This window comes from Trachurus trachurus (genome assembly GCF_905171665.1).
Source record: "Trachurus trachurus genome assembly, chromosome: 8".
In the NCBI taxonomy this organism is placed as follows: Eukaryota; Metazoa; Chordata; class Actinopteri; order Carangiformes; family Carangidae; genus Trachurus; species Trachurus trachurus.
The window spans coordinates 17,149,903-17,173,627 of NC_139905.1; the positions used below are offsets into that span (position 1 = coordinate 17,149,903).

General features: G+C 43.0%; 1 protein-coding gene across 1 annotated transcript; it reads left to right on the forward strand.

Moving 5' to 3' along the window:
• The first annotated feature begins 5,618 nt into the window (after positions 1 to 5,618).
• Positions 5,619 to 23,137, forward strand: tbc1d16 (TBC1 domain family, member 16). Its single transcript, XM_083977571.1, has 12 exons — positions 5,619 to 5,831; positions 6,675 to 6,837; positions 8,309 to 8,617; positions 13,516 to 13,710; positions 13,975 to 14,122; positions 14,288 to 14,452; positions 15,098 to 15,246; positions 18,135 to 18,269; positions 19,276 to 19,462; positions 20,533 to 20,712; positions 21,950 to 22,096; positions 22,733 to 23,137. The coding sequence occupies exons 1-12, from the start codon at positions 5,651 to 5,653 to the stop codon at positions 23,030 to 23,032; spliced, it is 2,259 nt and encodes a 752-aa protein (XP_083833697.1). The 5' UTR covers positions 5,619 to 5,650; the 3' UTR covers positions 23,033 to 23,137.
• Positions 23,138 to 23,725: the final 588 nt, after the last annotated feature.

Here is a 23,725-nt window from a genome sequence, read left to right on the forward strand (position 1 = left end):
TCAAGTGGATTGTCAATAAAACAGGAAAATACCATCAATTTGTCTACATTTACACTGCATTCGAGCATCTGCCAGTTGATTTTATTGTTCTCAATGACTCACATGCACGATGTGACATATGTTTCATGCTGTCCTTATTCATTTTAGTCAGAAAAAAGATTCATCAAATTATTATGTCATGATTATGTAAACTATTATGTACTTTTTATTCATATGTTATCGCTTCACAACATGAAGGTGCTGTGGCCTGTGGGGCAACAAAAAACCTTTAGCTACTGAAAATATATAATTTTTTGTTTTGTTTTTGTTTTTTGTAGTACTACATTGGAGAATGACATTTTACCAAATTAGCCAAATGTATTGCTAATTCAAAACTCTGAATCCAAACACAAGATTTTAAAATCTCCATATTTTATTATGTTTAATATGCAATAAAATGCATTGAATTATTTTGGTAATGGTGTAAAGTAACTGCACTAACACAGATTTTGAACTGATGTCAAACCCTCAGCTGCTGTGTGACGAGATGCTCTGACTCCAGCTCTGGTCCTGATGATGAACCAACTGCATTCAAGCTTTTGCTAGTGACCTTAGAAACGTCACTCATGATGAAAAAGGTCAGATTTTGTGGAAACTGGGACGGATGGTGACTGCGGTTAGTGTCAAATACATGTATGTTGTATTTTAAAGTGTAGTCATGCTCAGATTTAACCATTTGGCACATAAAATTCCCAGTCTGTGTGATAGAAAAAGCCTCTGACATTCCGGAAGCGGTGAAATTTGCGGGATTGGTCTGGAGCTGCAAAATCAAGTGAGCATTTTTTTACCGGAAGTGAGGCGTGTTCGACCTTCAAAATAAAGCAACGTGATTGCTTCAAAGAGCGCACTGGGTCGGGTTTGCGTTTACTTTGGTATTTCAACCCGGAAGTGCAGTTCTTACTCTACAAACAGCGGCACTCAGACGTGTGGTGTCACTATTGGAAAACACACACGGGTACAAGCAAGACTACAGTCCCCAACACCTGAGCTAAACCCGGGAGAGAGGAAGCGGAGCGGCGCCGGTACTCGCTCGGTGACATGGATGTCCGACATGGGCTGTAGACTCCTGCGGCGGGACTGAAGGTGAGGGCTCAGCCGCCTGGCCCCGTTTCTCTTACATGCTGCTTGTTATTCATTTATTTCTCCGGCTGGACCAGGTGTATGATTACCAACAGCCAAAAAAAAAAAAAAAACAGGACACATTGGTCCGGCTACGAGTGAAATAATATGTGTCAGGGTTGTCCTGTGTGTCACGCTGCTGCTGTGCTAACACTAACTTTAAAGTTGCCTGTAAACGTGGACACCGCGAAATGCAACTAGCTACGGATTTCGGCCATGGTGTAGGCAGCTAAACTAAAATATTGATGTCCAAGATGGTACAGATAGAGAGTCCCAGGAAGCTCCGACCAAACCCCCTCCCCACTGTAAATATTAGTATGGGCCTGTGTTTAAATGCCTTCGGTGGCAGAAGCCTTGCCCCATCCTCCCCTCTCCTCCTCCTCCTGTCAGGCGGATGCTGCTGCCTGTCAGAGCCGGTGTAAAGAACTGATGGAGCCCCGGACATCATCATGCTAACAGGCTACACTGTTACTACCGAGGCATTTCCTACAGTCCGGCTGCAGACAGGACAGGGAGGCCACCGTCAGTGTGTCTTTGCTGCACACAAACGTCTCTGACAGGTAGTAGGTAGGAAAAAAACTGGAAACCCTGTGCATTTTACAATGCAGTTCAATAGAAACAGTTTTGACATAGGCTACCTCTGTAAATCAGTTTTATCAGTGCTGCATTGTTGTAGATCATGTCAGTTCTTCTGGTCACCACATAAGGATGAGGAAACAAATATTATCTTAAGGTGATTTCCTGGTTGAGGCAGGATTATGAGGCATACAGGTTAATGACTGATTAATGAACAATGCAATGGCTTTAAAATATCTATATTTACATTAACCATTTAAATAAGCTTCCCTTAATTTTAAACTAGGCTATATGATATTCTGAATGGGATGTTTCTTAGTTGAAAACTCAACTCTGATAGTTCTTGCAATGGCATTACTGTCTGAATGACTTCAGGCATATCTCTTTGATATTTCTCTACTAAATTATGTCATTGCTGATCATATGATGTACAGTATTGTGCAACAGTTTCCATGCAATGCATATGTTTTATTAATTAACTAACTCAATTAACTCCATACAAACTTCAAACAGTAAAAAATAAATGAATGAGTGAATAAATTGACCTATATTTGGTATAACCAAAGATACCCTAAACAGCACACATTCTCGTGGTATTGTGAGGGCCTTAACATCTGTTGCAGGACCCGTTATCCTTTTTGTTTCTTCATGACTCTGGCACCCGTCAATCACACACCTCTGTGTGTGTGTCTGTCTCCATCCAGCAAATAGCAAGCACTAGCTGCATCAAAAGTGTAGAACATTTTAGTTTGTTGTCTCCAAATACATAATAGACATTAAAGTTTATCCACCTTTGAATTTGGCATTACATTGCTTAGTATCAGCTACAGGGGTGATCCTATCAAACGAGTGTATTTGATTTTTAGTAAACATTTTTATTCTTTGATATGAAGCTCAATACAACATTTTGCCAGGAAGATAACTGTATGTGCTTTTTTAATCTATTGGCTAGATCTAGTAAAACTTTAATTGTGTACACAAAACATCAGTGAGTCACAAGTCTCCTTGTGCAGAGTCCACAAGAACCTTGTTTTTCAGGCTTCTTTGTGGCTGCTCTCTGCTCAGCTCCCTCAGGCATGTTAGTGTACAGTGCAAATGAAAAGGGGGGAGTTCAGTATTAGCTCCTCTATTCAAATGTCAGCGTGACAACTTAATTAACGTAGCCCAGAGGTGAGAAGCTGAGACCCTGGAAGCTTGTGGCTTCATACTTGCAGCTACATTTCTATGGTGTCGGTTTCAGGTTATTATTTAAAGTTTCACATTGTGGCAGGCAATCTGTTAAATCTTTGTGAAAAATGTGAAGTATTTTGTAGGTCACTGTGGCACTAGACAGAGTTTAGGATGGCATTTCAGTCCTGAGGATGTGAGTCATTTTGATAAAAGAGGGAAAGGTCAGAGAGGAGAGGCAGTGTGTGGGCACTGATGTGTTGACAGCATAAAAGATGAAGTGAGAATAAAGGAGTGAGTCTGTCCTCTAACAGCCTGCATGAAGAAGCTCTACCAAACTGACCCGTGTCACCCTGTAATCACATATACAGCCTAAAATAACCACGACTACACTTCTACTACACTAGATAGTAGCGCAGTAGTGAATGTGTTATTGCTGTTATGAGGTTACTGGAAACAGTTGTGCCTCATGTTGAAAATCCCAACCTGTCATTATGCACATAATGCACAGGTAGTCATTTCCTTAGTGTGTGTATCCTACAGGAATGCAGAGTCAGTGTGTGCTTGTGACACTGTGTTTGTCCATTCTGGCATATCTACAAGTGTATTGGTCCAGTGTTGTTGGAGCAGTTAGCAGGCAAATAACCCAGTGGCTGTAGTAGCGGTAGGACAGAGGAACTGGGAGGGCAAACAGAAACTTTGCCGTCCTCTGTAGACATTTTCATTCAAACAAAGATGTTATAAAATATAGGAACATCTGTCTGGTCTTTAAAATCCTGCATGGTTTAGCTCCCCCTCCACTGAACTCACTCATAAACCAGCACAATACACACCCATCAGATCACTAGAAGCACCACACCTGGTGAGTTATCAGTCCCATTCAAGAACAGTACAGCTGGCCAGTTATCATTTTCTGTTAAAGCAATACAAAATTGGAACTCACTTCCCACCCATATTAAAGATATACACATACATACTCCACTTTTACAGCCAAGTTAAAAGCATGGTTTGCCGACATTTACACCTGCGCACACTAACATGGCTGTGTGTTATTTGCGTCATGATCACGGACGCTGCCAGTACGTGATGTCTGTCTGCATCCCTGAATGTGATTGTATGTGCTGATGTGTGAGTGTATATGTTTTTGATTAGATGTGCTTACTTAGCATGATTGTACTGATGTTTCACTGTTCGATTTTATCTTTATTGATTTATCTTCTCTTAGCTGTCTTAACTCTCTCTTTTTAAGCAATGTGCTGTGATATATTGTTTTGTTTTTTTAGGCTGCCTATCTGGCCAGGGACTACAGCAGCCATGTTAGCTAAAGCTGCCCTTTTTTACTAATATTGATACAGTTAAATAATTGGAATTGTCCACGACATAATACACAAATAAATCTAAAAATGTGTAAAATCACCCAGGCCTCCATAGTAATAGATTCTTGTAGATTTGAGTTGTTTTAGTCATTCATCAAGTATAATTATAAATTGGATGTATTTATTTTGAGGTGTTGACACAGTTATATGAAAATATCACCTTGGAATATCAGAAGAAGCAGTGAACACTGTTATTTCCTTTTACATTTGATGGACAAAATAGGCAATCCATTCATTAAAAAATAGACAAAGAAAATAAGTTTGCTGGCATCTTCAGGAAACAACATCCCCCTTTTTCTATTGTGTGACACACAATTTTTTTTAAAAAGCATGTAAGCCAAATGATGGCCCATGGAGGTCCTGCCTGGATTTCGTGCCAGCAGCCTTCCTGTCCGAGGGCCTGGCATCAGGAAGCGGGGTGCCTGCCTAATCAGGCAGAGGTAAACATGCCCTGTGAGGAAAAAGGAGGGAACATTCCTCAGACGGAGTTAGGAGTGTGTGTCAGAGTGTTCAGCCTAAAAGAGGGAAAAAAAAGTTTACATCCGTGAAATGGGTCAAAAGAGACAGACACACAGCACATGTCAGAGCAAAGGGAAAGAAATGAATGGGTGAGTTCCTCTGTAATCTACGGAGATCAAACAGAAGCAAAAAAAACAACTAAACATTGCTTTGTTCTTTGAGCCTAAAAAGTCAGATCCTTTTCAAAGCTTTCAGCTACACACCGCGCCGCAGCATCAAAAGAGCTGCTTTACTTTTTGCTCAACGGGAAGTTTGCCTGGTCACACAAGGCTGTGTTTCTGAAGCAGGCAAACCAAACACTGGTGCTGTGACGTGCTGATCCCAGTTCAGCGCCGTCGTAGATGACATCTGTTGGCTACTGATAACTGTTTGGAATTTCACACGGATGGAGTCAAGTGTGTTTGCACATGTCTTTGTGTGTGTGTGTGTGTGTGTGTTGTTTACAAAAGGAGGGGTGCGTTTAGTTACACACCAGTAGTACAGTGTCCACAGGACCTGTGAGTGAGTTCCTAGATGCAGGTGTGGGCAAAGAAACTGTGGCACAGGGAACTGCTGATCAAGAAGAGAGGGGAGGGGCGTGGGGGTGAGCGCTGCAGTAAGGACACTGCAGTAAATACCAGCACACATGACAGAGGAGGTGAAGTGTAGGGGACGATCTGTGCGGCCTTATCTGTCCTTAAAATATTCACCTGTCTGTCATGGTTCCTTTTCTCTGTCATTGTTCTTTATCCCCCCCCCCCCCCATACAATTTCAATCATGCACTGTCCTCCAGCTCTTCTTCCTAAAAATGTCCTCTTCCTCTCCCGATTCTCCACATTCAGAGGATGGGCTCAGTGTCCCGGTGCCTGAGGAGATGTCTCTGGGTCGGCTCCTGCGGCGTGCCTCCTCCAAGGCCTCCGACCTCCTGACCTTTAACCCCGGGGCGGGGGGCTCATCGCTACGCTCGGGCCTGGATGGCGAGATCATCTTCTCCAAAAATAATGTTTGCGTGCACCCTGCAGAGCCCCTGCCTGGCCTGGCGGAGCACCACCCAGGTTAGGCTGGACTGATGTTGAAAGTGTCTCTCTCCAACTGTTTGTCTTTGTGGTGTGAGCACAGCTGCTGAGGAGATGATTCAGGCCAAGAGGAACAGCTTTCCCTTCGAAATGATTTGTAAACACTAGTCTAGTGACGCCAGCTGCAAACCCATATAAAACATAAAAAGACATTTATATGAAAGAAACATGGTAAAATATGAAGACACAAACAGAGGATAAATTAGAAGAAACAGGAGATTAAACATTACACTATAGTGCAAAATATAAATGAGTAATCCGAAATGTCATTTTTAAAAAGGTGCTTAAGTCAACACCACCCTGACTGCAAATGTAGAGTTGAGAGAGTGCTGTCTTGTTTTTTACAATTAAAAAATGAAAATACAGCATATTTACAATGGTCAGCATTGTTCAGAGTTTTATGATGTTTTTGTTTCTGCTGTTTTGTGCAGCAACCTCATTTTACCCAGAGAGTGGAATTATTTTTTTTTACATTTGTGCGCTTGTGTAACTTAGGCATGTGACCAAAGTACAACTCTGGCTCCCTGGTTCAAAAAATGTGAGCCAGATGTTTTTTGAACTCTTTCTGATATAAAACTGAAAACATGTCCTTCATTAAATGTATCTCTTCTATCCTGATCCCGTTCTCCTTTTGTCTGTGTGTAGTGAGGCTGTTACTCAGCCCCTAGCTCTCCATCTGTGTCATCATCTCTTTGTGTGCTTATCTCCTATCAGGTTTCATGTTTGTTTTAAACTTGCAACTCCCTACTATGTATAAAAGTTTTGTCATTTCCTTCACCTTACTACTCCTGACATAGTGGTGGTTCTTGCTGCCCCCTGCAGGCTACCTGTGTGTGCACGTGGAGAAGGATGAAAGCCTGGGCACCACTTTGATTCTGACCTGGGTTCCTAATTCCCGCATCCAGCGGCAGGACGAGGAGGCGTTACGCTTTATCACTCCTGAGAGCTCCCCTGTACGCAGGAATGCACGCCGCCGAGGCCGAAGGTGAGGGGAGTCATTTCTGAAAATGTCTTGGATTCATTTTAATGATTTTTATGCCTCAATGCCAATGACAGCAGAGACAAGAGACAATGTGTTTTTGAGTTTCCACCTGTGAATCCATATGTCCATACGTCCATATGTTCATATTCTTCTTCTTCTTCCCCCCTGAGGGAATCCCTGTACACCTGTACTCAGGGATGAACTGATTTGATTTTGGTCAAAATCGTGGTGACCTTAGAAAACATGTTTTTGACTGTAATTCAGCTTCACTGTTGCATCACGATGTTCTCCAGTTCTGTCCATTATTATACAAAGATAGAGGCTTTCAGAAAGTTCAGACAATGAATCTTTCCACATTTTGTTATGCCACACAGCCTTATGTTGAAGATGATTTTATCGCTCATCAATCTACACCCGTTGTTAGCTCTGTATTGTCAAATCAGTGACCTTAACAGGTGTGTGTGTGTGCCTTTCCAAACTATGTCCGATCAGCACCTTTAGCAGAGGTGGAGTCAAACCAACATGTAGAAACTTCTCAAAGATGATTAGAGGAAATGGAGGGACCTAAGCTAAAGCGTCACAGAAAAAAAATCTTATGTTAATTTGATATTTGAGCTTTTCATTTTTAATATATTTGTAATAATTCTGTTTTCACTTTGGCATTTTGAAGTATTGAGTGAGGATTGGTGATGGGAAAAACATATGGCTTCAACATAAATGTGAAAATGTTGAAAATATTTTTAGTCCTCTGGACATACTCACTCAGTGGTATTTATGAGCTGATGATATTAGTTGTTATCTCTGCGTCTGTGGCTCTTCAATATAGATTGCTTTTCAGAAATGCGTGTACTGAAATAGACTCAGTTTAAGAACAAGAGGCATTTCCTGTGGTATCCAAGCAGTCCAAGATTGTGTCTTTCACTGACTTATGTTGTCCAGTTTTTGCACAGTGGTCCATATGAAGAGGATATGTATTTCAGCAACGTACTGTTAATCACAGCTTAAAATGAGCAATGCTGCATCAGTAAAACCGTGATAGTGATGTAGGGCTGACGAATCTTTAAAAAATCGTGATCTTGATTCACACCTACAGTACATGTGATCTCATTTCGAAATGGTAGTGATGATTCTTCTGCATTTTATTTCATGAGCTGCATCACAAAGAAAGGCTCCTATTTCCCTCTACGAGTTCATCAAGTGTCCCCTAATGCTGCACTGTCGTTGCCTTCTCCCTCAACCTATGACAAAGCGCCATGTGATTCAGTGGAGGAGGAAGCCCGCCGGTAGTTGAGAGAGTTTTTCGAAAGAGCTGCACAATACCCTGCGCAATAAATAATAAACATTTCAATTTGGGGAAAAAATGTGCCAGAGAATCATGATCTCAATTCTAAGCAAAAAAATAATAAGATTCACATTTTTCTCAGAATCGTGCAGCCCTATACTGATGTGTTTTCATCCACCCATGTCTATTCAGACCCCACTCCCGTCCTCCAGCAGCCCAGGAGGAAGATGAGGATGATGAGAGGAACATAACCAGCAGCACTTCCACAGAGAGCCACAACCTGGTGGTGGAGGCCGGAGCGGACGCCTCCTCACACCAGCACCAGCTGCCGTCGGCCGGGGAGGAAGGGGACGAGGGCTCCTGCGAGCTTTCGGATGAAGTGAGCAGAGACAGCACCATGGGTTCTGATTCGGACACCTTCTCCTCTCCCTTCTGCTTGTCCCCCGTCAGCGAGGCCCTCTGTGAAAGCAGTGGCTCTGTCTTCCTGGACAATGAAACCAGGTCAGTAACACATAGGCTTCATTTCTGATGATCTTTATGATTGTTATTCATACACAGCAGAGATAAATGAACTGGCTGAACCAAAACAGTAGAGTCAGCCTGACTCCATGATAAAGTTACACCATGACTGTGTAGTCGGCCAAATGCTGCATGAATGAGAGATAAGTTTACACTGTTTGTCAGCCAGCCGAATATTGAAGTTTACTTAGCTAATCAATCAAACCAAATGACCACTATGAACAAGCAGTGCTGCCAACTTAACACCTTCATCTCTAGATTTGAATTTTTTAAGACTTTTTTTAAAACCACCCAGTTACACATTTAATAACTATTTGGACAAACCTCTGATACTCCTATGTTTTGTCAATAGAAGAAAGGCACCAGTAATGTCCCACCGGTGTGAGGTTGCGTTACCACTCTATGATGATGTGTCTCTTTGAGTGATCTCTGAATATTGGGAATTCAGCTGTATCAACATACTGTATGTGAGGGCTGAAACTGACTGATGCTATTAGGCAAGAGTGCAAATATCCTCCACCTGGACAGTATTCAGTTTTAGAGGTCCTCTCAGGGTAATTGTTTTAAACTGGTATTGGAAAGTCAGAGACCGCTCAAATTTGACATTAACTTGTCTTATTTGCTATAAAGATACCAATATTATTCACAGTCAGTAAGATTCTTGCTTTTGTTGGCCTTAAAACTCCAATATACTGTAACCTGGAATCAGCCAAGTTAATACTCATTGTACATAAGTTGTGAAAACCCAAATACCCAGAAGACGTGACCTCATGACTCGCGAGACCAATCGAAGGAGAAGGTTATCTTGGGTGACCTTTTGCATGCAGGTGTTGGGATTATGGAAGAAGGTCAGACTGTGAGTGGGCTGTCTGTTTGTTGTATTGCTTCAATGCTCCTACTGTCCTACAATTATAAATATTGACTCGAAGACGACACATCTCTCATTTAATATCCTTTGTCAATGTATAAGATGTAGATCTGGAATTTAAGCTGCATGACTCCATGTAAAGAGAGGACATTTGCTTCCACTCCTTCACACAGAAAAATATCATCTGTTTTCATCTGAGGAAATTTGAGTGACATGCTGTAATAATCTACAGTAGCACAGTATGATTATGTTACATTATTATAAAGGTGGTGTATTTGTTCCCCTAACTTGCCACAAGGTGGAGCCAAAAAGAAAAGAAACTGATGGATAGATTCCACTCTGAGGCCACATGGTGGCTTACTGCACCGCGACTGAATGTGAAAAGCAGGTAGATGACATCAGTAGGGGGGCATGAAATTTTATCAGACTTCAAAACGGGTCCACTTATTTAAAGCAGCTCTCAATCTAAATGTTTTTATAATGTCACAGATGGCCCAGAATAAGTCCCCAAATCCTGCAGACCCAAAACCTCTACGCTTCCAGAGACTGTTCTCTAATCAGGGGAGCCATCTGGACAGTGACTGTGTTGCTGTCCGGACCTCACGGCCGTTTAACTTTATGATTCCCTCCGTGGTCGTTTCCTCACGCAGCTATTTGGCCTGACATGTTGCCCAGAATGTGCGAGCCTGTGTCAGTGTGTGTGTGTGAGGGGAGTGAGAGAGTGAGTCAGTGTGTGTTTAAGCCTTTTTAACCACTCTCAGACCCCAGCTTGCTGTAAGTGCAGTCAGTGTGTGACTTGGCAACGGTCTGCGCTTCACAGCTTCTAACCTTTACTCTGTCCTTCTCTTCCGTCTCTCCTCTGTGCTTTACTTTCTGTAAGTGTCTCCCTTCAGCTCTGTGACACTCATGTCCATACTCTTGTCTGGTTTTCCTGTCTTCTCTCAGTTGCTTCCTCCGTCCCTTTATCTGCTCATTCCTCCCGCTCTCCCTTTTTTCATTTTTCCCGTTGATCATCCTCTCTGTTTTTCCCCAATATTGCTTCTTTCGGTGTTGCCCACCTCTCAAATATCTTGCCCTCCTCCCCTTCTCTTCCTAAAGTCTGTGTGAAGCCCTTTGATTCCCAGTGCTCCCGGGGTTGTTGTGCTGGGCTGAATGTCAGCTCTCCGGATTAGAGGACTGAAGAGAGCGGAGCAGCAGCCAAAACCCTGGAACCCACTCAATCTCTCTTTCTCTCTCTCTTGCTTTAATTGACACTGTTAAGGGGCCAGGAACTGGAAACATGTCACTTGGAATCATTCAAAGAGAAAGAACCGCGTATGGGAGTGCGAGAGCAGATGAAAAGGGGGGTGGGGGGGGGGGGGGGGGGAGTGGTGGGAGAGAGCAAAAAAAAAGAGAAATCCACAGCAATCTCTGTCAAGCTCCTTAACAAGTTTCTTTAAAGTTTACCCGTATTTTATTGAACCACTCTACACTGTCAGTGTGTGCTACCCTCTTGGAGCTTCACTTGCAGAATTTTAACACATGATCATATCTCAGACCAGTGGTTTTCCAACATTTTTGACTTGTTATGCCTTTAAAATGAAGCAATTTCTGCTCGTAGTGTATTCATCACCAGTCACGTACTGTATGTCTGACCACAGTTTTTTTTCCATGTCGTGCTTTTCGAGTTTTCAATTTTTATTTTTTTCCACTAGATTTAATTGATTTAATGTTTGTTTTTCTTGACACTGATCAACAGAAGAAGACCTATGTAGACGGTTATCTACACTTATTATAGGTTTGAATACACCTGTATGTGAATGAACCGCCTCACATTTCTCATGAGAGTGCTGACCCCCTCGTACTTGTCTGACTTAAATTTGTGTTATTTTGGTTCTGGGATTATTGGAATACCACATGATTGATATTTCTGCAAACTCCAAACTGTAGTGACCACTTTGCAACGTGTGCTGTGCAGAGACCGCACCACCCGCCCCCTTCACCCGCGGCGCCCTCCCTCGGTTCTCTTCCCCCCCTCCCTCCCTCCCTCCAGGGATTAGCTGAAGGGCCTGGGAGTCCCTGGAGGCCTGTAGCACTTGGTCGTGGTTCTCAGGGTGACTTGGCAGCACCTTCCCCATGGAGCGAAGTCTCTCCTGTATGCGGAGAAGTGTTACGAAGGGCCTCGGGGCAGTTTGATCTCACCCTGCCCTGGTGGGACACGCTGGCTACAGAAGCCTGGCTCCGTCAAAACAGCTTGTTTACATAATGTACCCTGTGTACAGTTTATGGTGTGGCTGCTGCCTGCAGTACATGAATAGAATCAGGCTGTTGACACTGACAGACGCTGTTAATCATTCATTGAGTTTCCGCTTGAATGCAGCACAGCGGGGCGACCCATGCTTAAATGCCAAGAATCATGTGCTTTCTTTTTCCATGGTTTTTGCACATTTATATCAGTGCGGAGAAATATGCAAAGATGTTTTTGCATACGTATTTAAAGCATGCGAGAAAAATGTCAGAGAGGTCCGCTGTAAATGGACTCATAGGTCTTTTAAACACCTCGAGCTTGACAGTTAGTGAAGTCATGAAAAGGCAAGTAGAGTAGTCCTTTTATAAGAGCTCCTCCACATTTCAGATTGCTTAACTCCCTCACCAGAGCTCTCTGTGCCTCTCTCCCAGTCTCCTTGTGTTCCACAGTCTGGTTTGTGGCATGATACATGAGACAGAGAGCAGTAAATCACCAGATAGCAGAGGAAACTGTGCAGCTTGGATTGATCAGCCGTGTTATTTTCCCATCTGCTAACAGGGAAATGATTAGCCAGACATGATTGATTCAGGGTGTAATAGATTAGACCTGGCCTGCCTCCCTCGCCTTTTCCAAAGTACCAACGTGCCACTTGTGTTTGCCTGTAAAACGGCGGCAAATAGAAAACAGTGAAAAGTGAAAAGATGTGCAATTTTACAGAATTATCCTTTTAAATTCACGCTTTCACTCAAACCAGATGGAGAAACGGTTCTTGTAAGGTTCTTTTTATTACATCAAAGATTTAATAAATGCTATTTTCAAATTGAATAAATTCAGAATTTATTTATTTTTTTAAAAACTGAATGACAAGTGTGTTTTTCGTATTAAGTGCTATAGTAAGCACAGATAACTTCATTTAGACCTTTGCGTCTCAAATGTCAGTGGGTTTAGCACATTTATGTGTTGGTCTGTTTCTCAGCATTAGCATGTCTTGAGACGTGTTTGAGAGTGCATTATGGGCATTAGACATGGTCCATTCACTTGTGTGTGCGTGTGTGTGTGTGTGTGAAGAGAGAAAGACATTAAACATGCCAGCCAGAGAGTGATTCATATAACTGAAGAGCTTTTGTGTGTGTTTGCAGTGGTGCGGGGTGTGTGTTCATGTCAGTCACATATACAGTTTTGTCTGTTTTCTGTGTTGTGTGTAAGTGTGTGTGTATTTATTCTGTACATGGTGTGTGTGTGTGCTTGTATATCTACTCCTGCAACAGAAGAGCCCTCAGCTCAGGTTTCAGTGCCGGGAACAACATGCTGGCCATGGGGGAATGACAGGGGAAATTGGACGGCAGACAGTGTGATTTGTGTGTGTACAGATTTCCTTGTGTGTGTGTGAGTGTGTGTGTATGTGTGTGTCCTCAGAAGCCTCCATGCATTCCTCCCATTCTCAGCCTCTTGGCGGAACCATATTGAGACACAAAACAACAGGGCAGAACTGAGCTGGGGATAAGCCCATATGTCTGCACAATTATCTGTGGCTAAACACCACTGGCCACTGTCTACATAATATTTATTATTAATGACCCACTTGGAAGAAGGAATCTGAATGTGAGTGTGAGGCACAAGAAAGACATTTTTTTGTGTGCAGAAGGGATAAACAACATCTGAGGTTTCTCTCCTTTGATTTCATGGAAAACATGACTCAGTTCCCCTTAGCACAATTAAACTGCAACAAATAACCCCTGAGATCCTAATTCATCGAAAACCACTTCATTTTTTTTTCTTTTCCAGAGAGCTGTGCGAGGAGCCCATGGCCCACTCGGCCAGCTCTGCCTCCAGCCTGGATAGCCACGCCCCGTCTGACAGCAGCGGCCAGTCGCAGGGCATGCGATGGGAGGAGCAGCAGAAGGTGCTGGCGCTGGAGCAGTTGTGTGGAGTTTTCAGGGTGGACCTGGGTCACATGAGGTCACTGAGACTCTTCTTCAGGTCAGCTGACTTTACAAAAGGTCACAGGGAGGTCACGAGGGGTCACCTCACTGCTCTACTGTGTAATGTTTCACGCTGTGTTGTAGGTTTTAGGATGCTGTCAGTGTGTTTTATGATAAGAACTGGTAAATCACTTGAGGATATTATGTAGTTGTGAAATAAGAAAAATACTTATGAATCCCTTTGGGTTGTCTTCTACAGTGATTAACACATTCCTTCAGTATTTTTCTCTTGACATTATCATTCCTCATTGTGTTGCCGCAGTGATGAGGCATGCACCAGTGGCCAGCTGGTGATAGCAAGCAGAGAGAGCCAATATAAGATCCTCCACTTCCATCATGCTGGTCTGGACAAGCTGGCGGAGGTCTTCCAACAGTGGAAGTGCTGCCGGGAAACTCAGCTTAAAGACCAGGTCGGGTTACAATCCATAATCCTGTTTGGCATCTTGTTTTATTGGGAAACGAAGGAATTTTCAGCCCCCGTCTCCCTGTTTTCTATTCAGATTTTGTTTCTATTTCCACATTCTTCCTCCCAATTAATTAATTAATTAAGTTGGTCATCTCTTTTTGTCCTTCAGGTGTCGGATGAGAAATCATGCATGCAGTTTTCCATCCAGAGGCCCACCCTGCCCTCGGCTGAGACTCACCCAGAGGAGAAGCTTTACCGACGGCTGGATGTCACCACATGGCTGCGTCACCTTAACCACACCGGGCAGGTAGAGGAGGAATATAAACTACGCAAGGTATGTCCGTGCATGTGTGTGTGTGCACATGCATGTTGTTACAATGCTGTGGGATCAGTCAGAAAAATGTAATAAGTCAACCTACACATGGGTTTCTCTTGCTGCTACCCTTTCAGTGAAACTTCACATTTTCTTGCATTTTCTTTTCAGCCAAACACACACACACACTCATCCTGAAAGTCATTCTGAAAGTACCCCCCCCCCCCTCCACTGTGTGTAACTTTCAGTTTTAATCAGCAACCCCACTTTATAAATAATGATACGGTTGGTCATGGCCGATCCCCCGGTGAGTCATTTCACTTCTCTGGGACTGACTCAGTTGGAGCTTCACCATGTTACTGAAATGAGTCAGTGGCAGTTAGACTGTGACCAGAACATTTCCTCAGTAAACACACCAGAGACAGAGCAGTACTGTTTTTGCTGGACATGTAATGCAGCATGGTGCAACACTTGTGGCATAATACATGAGCTGTATTTTGGTGAGGTGATACAGCTGAGCGCGCTCACTCGGTGTCATCTCAATAGCATATTATTTGATCTGTTCTCACAGTTGCCTCTCAGAAGTGGTCTCCCTCACTGTGTGCCCTCTCTTTGCCCTCTGAACATTGTTCTCACTGTGTTTGCTCACCTCCCGCTCATCACCAGGCCATCTTTTTCGGTGGAATTGACCCGTCCATCCGTGGCGAGGTTTGGCCCTTCCTGCTGCACTACTACAGCTATGACTCCACCTCCCAGGAGAGGGAGGCCTGGAGACTGCAGAAGCGCAGCCACTATCAAGACATCCAGCAGCGAAGGTGTGTGTGTGTGTGTGGAGGGTTTTTTTTTTTTTTCTGCGCTTTTTCGCCTCTAATCGACAGGACAGCTGTAGAGAGACAGGAAATGGGGAGACAGAGAGCAAAGGGCAACCGGTGTAATCAAACCGGGGCCGCTGCAGTGAGGACTATAGCCACTGCACATGGCGACCCTGCTCTACCCACTGAATGACGTCACGTGCATGGAAGCTTGGGGGGCTTCCTGGCTGCTGATATGATCTGTGCCACAAAATGAAATTTACATGACAAGCAACGAGTTATTCTGAGGGGTTTATTTTATGTCATGGAAACCAGTTCATTTAAAAAAGCTCTGACCGAGAGACAGCAGCATCCTCGACAACGTGGAACATGAGATAAACTGTCGCATGGCTGCAGTATCGGCTGCCAAATGCTCAGTCAGTCAAACATTAAACCATATGTGAGCCTGTTGTGGCTTTTCATCGCGGGCGGTGAGCAATCAATAGGCACAATCAGGGATGTGTTAAGGGGAGGTGCCGGGTGTGAAATAAAAGGTCTCTGGAGAGAAACCATGTCAACGCTTATCAGATCATACTCTCTCATCAAACACAGCTCCGGTACGCACGGACAAACACATGCACACATGCATATGCACATCCGCAAGTACTTATTTGTCTCCACCCTACCATCATAAGGTGGAGTGTGCACATATTTTCACACACTGTGCTACCCTCTCGGTAATGAATATGATAATTGGGCCGATTTCAGTTGTATGGCCTATTAACATTTTGAGTACATCACAAGCTCCAGTTGAAGTCAGGTAATTAGGGCCCTTGTTCTGACTGTGATATGGATCTTTTAAAGACAGTTTGACTAGAGCAGCCTCCAGGGCCACTGGTTGATCATTAGGAGCAAGGGTACATGTCTGTGGTTTGGCTCCTTATTGTCTCCTAGCTGTCTGTTCTTCCCTTAGCTGTGAGAATTGAGCAACTAGAAATGGAGGCAGTGCAGCTGTAATAAGTAAACAGTCTTTTGACTCAACAAAGGCTGGATTACTGTAAATGTAGGTCAGCAGGAAAACGTGACAGACATGATTGTATATTATTGTCATTGTAAGAAAATGCCACAGAATCACTCAGACTGTTGTTTTTTTTTTCATGGTGGATAAAAATACAGAAAGCATAACAAACCCATACGTAGCACAGATAGACAAAGAAAGCATTTAAAGATGCAGAGCTGGTTGTGTGTCCAGTCCACACATAATGCAATAACTCCCCCCATTTTTCTGGAATATTAATAGGTAGCCTTCAAGATAGATTTCCAGCATCGATACACTGCTGGTCATCTTTGTGCTTTGGTGTAATTTAAGTTTTGATTAGAGATAACAATTTGAATTTCTCAGGTAACACACTGCATGGCTGATGTAAGAAGATGTCCTCCGCAGCAGGCTTCAACTGAAAGTGCTTGTTTTTAATAGTTGATGTACAAGTGATTGTCTGTTTTTGATTTTTGTAGAAGAGGAAGTTCACTCACTGCCAGTAATCTGTGCTTGGTTCATGAAATCACCTTTTTGGATTTTGTAAGTTCCTAAGAAATTTAAAAAAAGAAAGAAAAAAAACAACTAAGTTCATTCTGAAGAATTTCCTTCACAGTCACCAGATGTTCAGTTCAAAACAAAATGATGTTCATCGTACAATTATATGAAACAAGCCAAAAGCCGAGATGTCGAAGGTGTTGAGACTGATGAGTTTTGCTTAAAAACCATTTAACCTTAAACCGTTTAAGTATCATTACAGTATCAAAATAATTGCTGATTAATCTTCTGTGGATTGTCTAATTGTTTAATTGTTCCAGGTTAGTCTAGTTTAGACTGTGCATCTTGTCATTTCTATTTTGTATTATTGAGCTAGAAAGTAATAAATTAGATTCTTAACTCAGCCCAGAGGGCATCATGAATGGGATCAATTTAAACTGGATCTGAAACAGCTTTTAAAGTGGGAACAGTCATGTGTATGATCTGTTGCTTGTTACTGAGTTTTATGTTAATTTTATTGCACCACATTGATTGTTTTCTGTTGTTTTGATGCTCTTTTATCTGTATTTCCTTGTTGATTTCTTTCTGCTCTTGAAGGCCCATCTAGTGTTTAACATTGCAAACAAACTTTGGCTGCTAATGCTGTGGTATGTGGTATCGGTCCATGTTATACACGTGTTCCTAAAAGAATAAACACAAAAACAGAATGAATGAAAAACAGCTATTTGTACAGAGCAGTGGCAGTTTCTTAAATGATAGGAATATTCTCGTGTAACAATACCAGCCTGAGAAGTATAAAGTGTTGAAAACATACACTGAACTCCTGAGTCACATCCTCCAGAGAGAGAACGATAGAAAGGTGGCCAGGGAGAGTCCAGCGACACAAACACACGGAGCTGAAACTAAACAGTTGCACGGCGTTGCATCAGGTGTGCGCTTATTATTCCTAGTGGGGCCACATGGAAAACAAACAGTGTTAATTAAATCCCCGCTGCTTGTTAGGACTTGAGTACATTAGTGCCATACATAGAGTTCATTGCTAATACAGTCTCTAACATTTAGAGCGATGGTCGAGGGTTTTATGGTTGTGGTATTATCCTCAATGGAGTGCTTTGGTGAAATACCCCTTCAGTCTATTGCTTTCCTACCCCCACATTTGTTAGTTAGTTTGCAGCTAAGTATTCTTTTTTACACCAGAGTAACATTTAAGGTAAAGATTATTTTCTTATCCTAATTACCAAGCATTTCCTCAGAGATTGTGGAGTAAAAACTTTCTTCAAATTACTTTGACAGATTAAATTATTTTTTAATCTGTCATGATTTAGCTGGTTAGCTGTGGTAACTCTAGTTTTCCATCTCTGCCCTGTCTTTCCTCCAGACTGTCCATGAGCCCAGAGGAGCACAGTGAGTTCTGGAGAAAGGTCCAGTTCACAGTGGATAAAGATGTGGTGAGAACAGACCGCAGCAACCACTTCTTCAGAGGAGAGAATAACCCCAATGTGGAGATTATGAGGTTAGACCCTTTCATCCCCCCCCCCCACCCCCCCACCCACTCCTGATTTCTATCTCCGTCTCTTTCACCCTCTCCTTCTGCCACCCTCTCCCAAACCATCCTTATCACCCCTATTCCTCAGCTCGACGCACAGGAATACCTATTCATTTCATATTCAGAACTCTGGGGGAGCCGTAAATGAGTTTCATGCTTTATTGACTCTGACTAAGCCGCCTGAGCACTTTTGATGCATACTCAGAGCTAATGGCTTTCTAAACGAGGAGCAAGAGGATTTAAATAGCATATTAGTTTAGTGACTCTCATCGAGGCTCCAGGTATTTGTCTAGGTATTATGTCTTTTCCAGTGTCTAGGGCGGGGTGATACCAGTGCTGCACATGTCCAAATGCAGAGCACTCAGCTTGTGCCTCCCCTGTTATCTCAAATGTGTTGTAGCGATATGTCACAGATATTTTCATCAGGCTCTTCCAGTTGTAAGAATTCATTTGAAGCAAACATACTGACATCCTCTTATCATTTTAACCTTTCATTTTCCATGCACAAAACCGTCTGCTTTTTTTTCAAAATGACGTCTCTTTATTTTCTCTTTGTTAATATTTCATTAAACAACAAAAAACCTCCTTAGGGTTTTCCCTTTGTTTATACAAAGCTTACTAATGCATGAGGATTGCCAGGGAAGTTTACTTCAAAGTAGTATCCATATACAAAAAAGAAAAAAAAAGAAAAAGATCATTAATTATCTCCCTGGTTACCAGAGGGGTTGGCATGGCAACCGCTGAGCAGGGCTTGTCATGTTTTTCTGGGCATTACCAGCAAGGCTAAAACACATGTTGGATCATTCAGAGCATTTGGGTGGAACCATACTTTTCGGTGGTTTGGCTTTATAAGAGACAGTCAACAAAAAAAAAAAAAAAAAAGCCAACAATTAAAATGTTTATGATGCTGTATTGCCCCATGCGCTGAGATGTTACCTCAGCACTTAGATGTCCTTGACTGTTCTTGTCCCAGGCGGATTCTGCTCAACTATGCAGTGTTTAATCCAGACATGGGCTACTGCCAGGGCATGTCTGACCTGGTGGCCCCGCTGCTCACGGAGATCCAGGATGAAAGCGACACCTTCTGGTGCTTTGTCGGACTCATGGAGAACACCATCTTCATCAGCTCGCCGCGGGATGAGGACATGGAGAGGCAGCTGGTAGGACCTTTCTGTTTGTGTGTCTGTGGTTTAAATCTCTGGTTGTATCTTAGACATGTGACTCTATGTGACTTTATTTTCAAAGGATAGCCCCTCGAGATGTGCCAACTCATTTTCGAGGGTTGTCCTTATAAACAACAAAAATACAAAACAAGAGTTCAGTCATCAATAGTACAGGTTCATAATAGAAAGTTAGAAAACACAAAACATGATATAATATAGAGACACAGTCAGCCATTCACACACACTTACACACTACAATGCTCCACCGATCCTTGCCCCCCACCCCATTAACACACACCGGCAAAAATAAATAAATGGAACATGGACATGGAAAACAAAAATGCTTGAATTATGCTAGTGTGAAGATGCTGCGGCTAACTCGCAGCTAATCCAACACTGGGCAGAGAAGTGGGGATGAGATGAGATGAGATGAGATGATTTCAAGTATGTCCTTTAATGTCTGTAACTCTCTGACACTCACGCTCGGATTGTGCAAAGATGAGAAAGCAAACGGTATTTGAATTTATCTCACAAGCTCTTTAAAAAAAAATCTTTTTACATTTGTACAACCAAATGCATCATTAGAGATGCCCTCCGGGAGAGGAACATGCTCCATTATCCACATAATTAAATGATTATTAGCCCCTGCCTCCCACCCCCTACGCAGACAACAGTGCAATGGGTAATTGCAGGACACAGAGGCTTGCATCAGACGAGCTGATTGGTGGATCTGGTATCCTCTCAGGAAGTTTTCTCTGTTATTTTAGTTTAGGCGTACATTTTGGCACTGTACTGCCACAGGTAATCTTTTAGCAGAGCACGGGGAGATTAATTCCTCTTTAAGGTGCATAATAATGCCGTCCATTTTGTCATTGCTTTGTTCATTTATGCTAATTTGATTTGGATTTCACACTCAATTCGGAGATACAGTGGTTAATTTACATTTGCTTATGTGCAACCTGCAGAGGCATAATTCCAACTCTAAGAATATTAAAAATACAAGTGGAAAATATCACTGTTTGATTGTGTTTGTAAGACGGTGCGTGCCCTCTCCGACCTCTCCACAGATGTACCTGCGGGAGCTGTTGCGGCTCATGCTGCCCCGCTTCCACCAGCACCTGACCAGACTCGGGGAGGACGGCCTCCAGCTGCTCTTCTGCCACCGCTGGATCCTGCTCTGCTTCAAACGAGAGTTCCCCGACACCGAAGCTCTGCGCATGTGGGAGGCCTGCTGGGCACACTACCAGGTCAGGGCAAAGTCTGCGTGGCCCCTTTGCATACACAAGTTTCTTGGGGGAAAAAAAGAAAACTTTGCATATATGATTGCACGTGGGTGGTGGTATTCAGTTTCACTGCAGCGCTTGATGAATTTTCAGGACGCCTGCAGAGATGAATTGTTAAAACAGAAAGAGTCCATGTTTCTCCTCTAAAGCCTGTCACCACAGACTGTTGTAATCCGGCTAAATGCCTTTAAAATGTCGTATTACTACTTCTTAGTCTTGAGGGCGTTTTGAGGGTTTAATTCAACAGCGATTAGATTCTGGGTTTTTTTTTCACTGAAGATTTACCATAAAAATCCCACATTCCAGTGGAATCTAGTCTAATTTCATTCGTTTCAAAAGCTTTTGAGATGCAAATGCCAAAAAGAAAAAGTCAATATAAATTAACTACCAACCGCACCCACCATGTGTTCAAATAAACTTGTATCTGTTGTGTTTACAAAGCTTAAACATCTCTCCTGGCTGCAGGTGGTGATGGAGGAGATAGCAGATTAAAACCTCAGTTTAGACAGTTGAATAACATATACCACATTAACCATAAACATAAAAATTTGTTTGGTATCTGATTTTTTTTTCCTGTGAAAGGAAAGCATAAGGTAATACTGGCTCACAATACTGTTGTTGTTATCTCATGTGGGTTAAATTAAAACCAACAGGATTATTGTTGAATTGTTGAGAAAAAAGGCCTTTTCTCTATGAATTTCATTTTCTTTATAATAGGAGGAGGGAATTTAAGTATAACTATCGGTGATGGAAGCAAGACAGAGGGACAGATAATACACGATGATCTTAATGAATCATTAGACAATAAGAGGACCCTGCTAATTATTTGAATCTATATTAAAATATTAAGAGAGGCGTTTTTGGCATTTAAACAAAGACTTACTCATCCAGACTTTACCTTTCTATTTTAAAATCAATTCCGGTTCTCCACTTTTTAATCTTATATTTTTGGGACAAGAACTTGTAATTTGTATTTTCCTTGAACCAGATTTCAGTGTTAATTTGAATTCTGTGAATGTCTATTTGTGTCTCTCTTTGTTCTGTGTAACCTTCTCGTTGTTCCCTGCGGCAAGGGCATGGCTAAATGCAGAGATGTGAGCCAGTGGTGCAGACCCCCCAAAAAATCTGATCATTTGCAGATTTGCCTGCGTTTGACTTCAGTCTTGACCTCTTCTCCACCCTCTCTTCTTCTCTTTTATAGACAGACTATTTCCACCTGTTCCTGTGTGTGGCCATCATTGTTCTCTACGGGGAGGATGTGACAGAACAGCTGCTCGCCACTGACCAAATGTTGCTCCACTTCAGCAACCTCTCCATGCACATGAATGGAGAGCTGGTGCTACGCAAGGTATCCAGTCTAATGATTTATGGTGTACCTCTGCTGACACAAACTACATGCACCTCCATTCATCTGAAAGCGTTAGAATAATCGGAATAATCTGCATCGGCTGCATTAGTCAAACCATTGTTGTGTTTGCATCAAGTACCCCCGTCCGACGATGCAGCAAAGCAGCTCTGATAAACCGTAACCTGCCTTTAGAGACCTTGAGATGCTAAATGGTATGCTGCCATGCCATGCAGTAGGATTTATGATCTGCATCTGTGTCTGTGTCTGCTTCCTCATGTTTATGGATGCTGTGTTAGTACTGCTGCAACCACAGGCAGTGAGTTCATGTTAGCATGCAGAACGCATAACTCCTTTTGTTGTTGCCTGAGATTTTGCATCCAACTGTTCCAGAGCAGGCAGGGGCAGCGGCTTTCTTAGCTTTAGGTAATGCAACGCAATGCTGACCTTGACAGCGTGCTGTTTTCTTGTAGCTGGAAGTCAAGACTATTGATGTATTTTAATGTTTTACTCCACTAAGTCTGATATCTGTAGTTAACTGCTCTGTACTCACTTGTTTCCTGTCAGTCCAAAGCTCCTTCCACTCTTGTGCATTTAGCTTTTTTAGCTTATCCTCCCACTTTCATCCTGCTCTTCCAGGCTCGCAGCCTTCTCTACCAGTTCCGCCTCCTACCCAGGATCCCATGCAGCCTGCACGACCTTTGTAAACTGTGTGGCCCAGGGATGTGGGACAGCCGTTACATCCCCACTGTTGAGTGTTCGGGTGAACACCCAGACTCCCAGAGCTGCCCCTATGGAGGCACCTCCACCCCTCAGCCCTCCTCGCCCTCCCTGTCGTCCACACCCTTGCCTTCACCAAACCCCACCCCCACACCTCCACCAGAGGGCAAGAAAGGATGCAGAACCCGGGATATTTTCACCTTCCGGAAACAATCCTGAGGTGGAGGTTGTGGGGAGCGCTTGCCGGTCTCGGTTAATGTTAGTACAGCAAAGGTTTGGATCCGGCTACTGGATTCCTGAACTGTTTGCTGCCCTCTGACTCCTCTCCACAGCCCCTGCTTCTTGCTCCACCATCTCAATGAGGATTTTTGTTACTCGATCCTTTCATGTGGGACATCGTGGATCGCTGCCTTACCAGAATGTCGTTAGCAGTATTCAGTATCGCATGAATCTGCGATGAGGATGGTTTGCTGACAGGCTGGAGGTCAAGAAGCCGCTTTCCCTCTTGGAGCAGAACAGACAATCACCAGCCACTGTGTTGGTCTGGAGCTACTTCAGGTTCTCATCTGCTGCTGGCTTGGCATTCTTCCATGGGCTTTGTGGGCAGGGGTCACATCAGGGTCTGAGGCAACCGGCCTGAATTCTCTCTGTCTCTGACCACGGGTCAAATGAAACTGGAGATTCATTCAGAGAACTTGAAAAAGAACTTGAAAAAATGTTCCTGTGTTCGCACAATGGAATATTTATGTGAATATCAAATTATATGTGCATATCTCAAGTCTGAACAGGACAGTTTTAACAGGAAATTCAAACCATTGCTGTCGACAAAAGAAAGGTTAACCCAGAAATAGGATTATAACAAATTACTGGAACATTTAAGTTTTGTTTGATTTTATTTTTTTCAACAAGTGA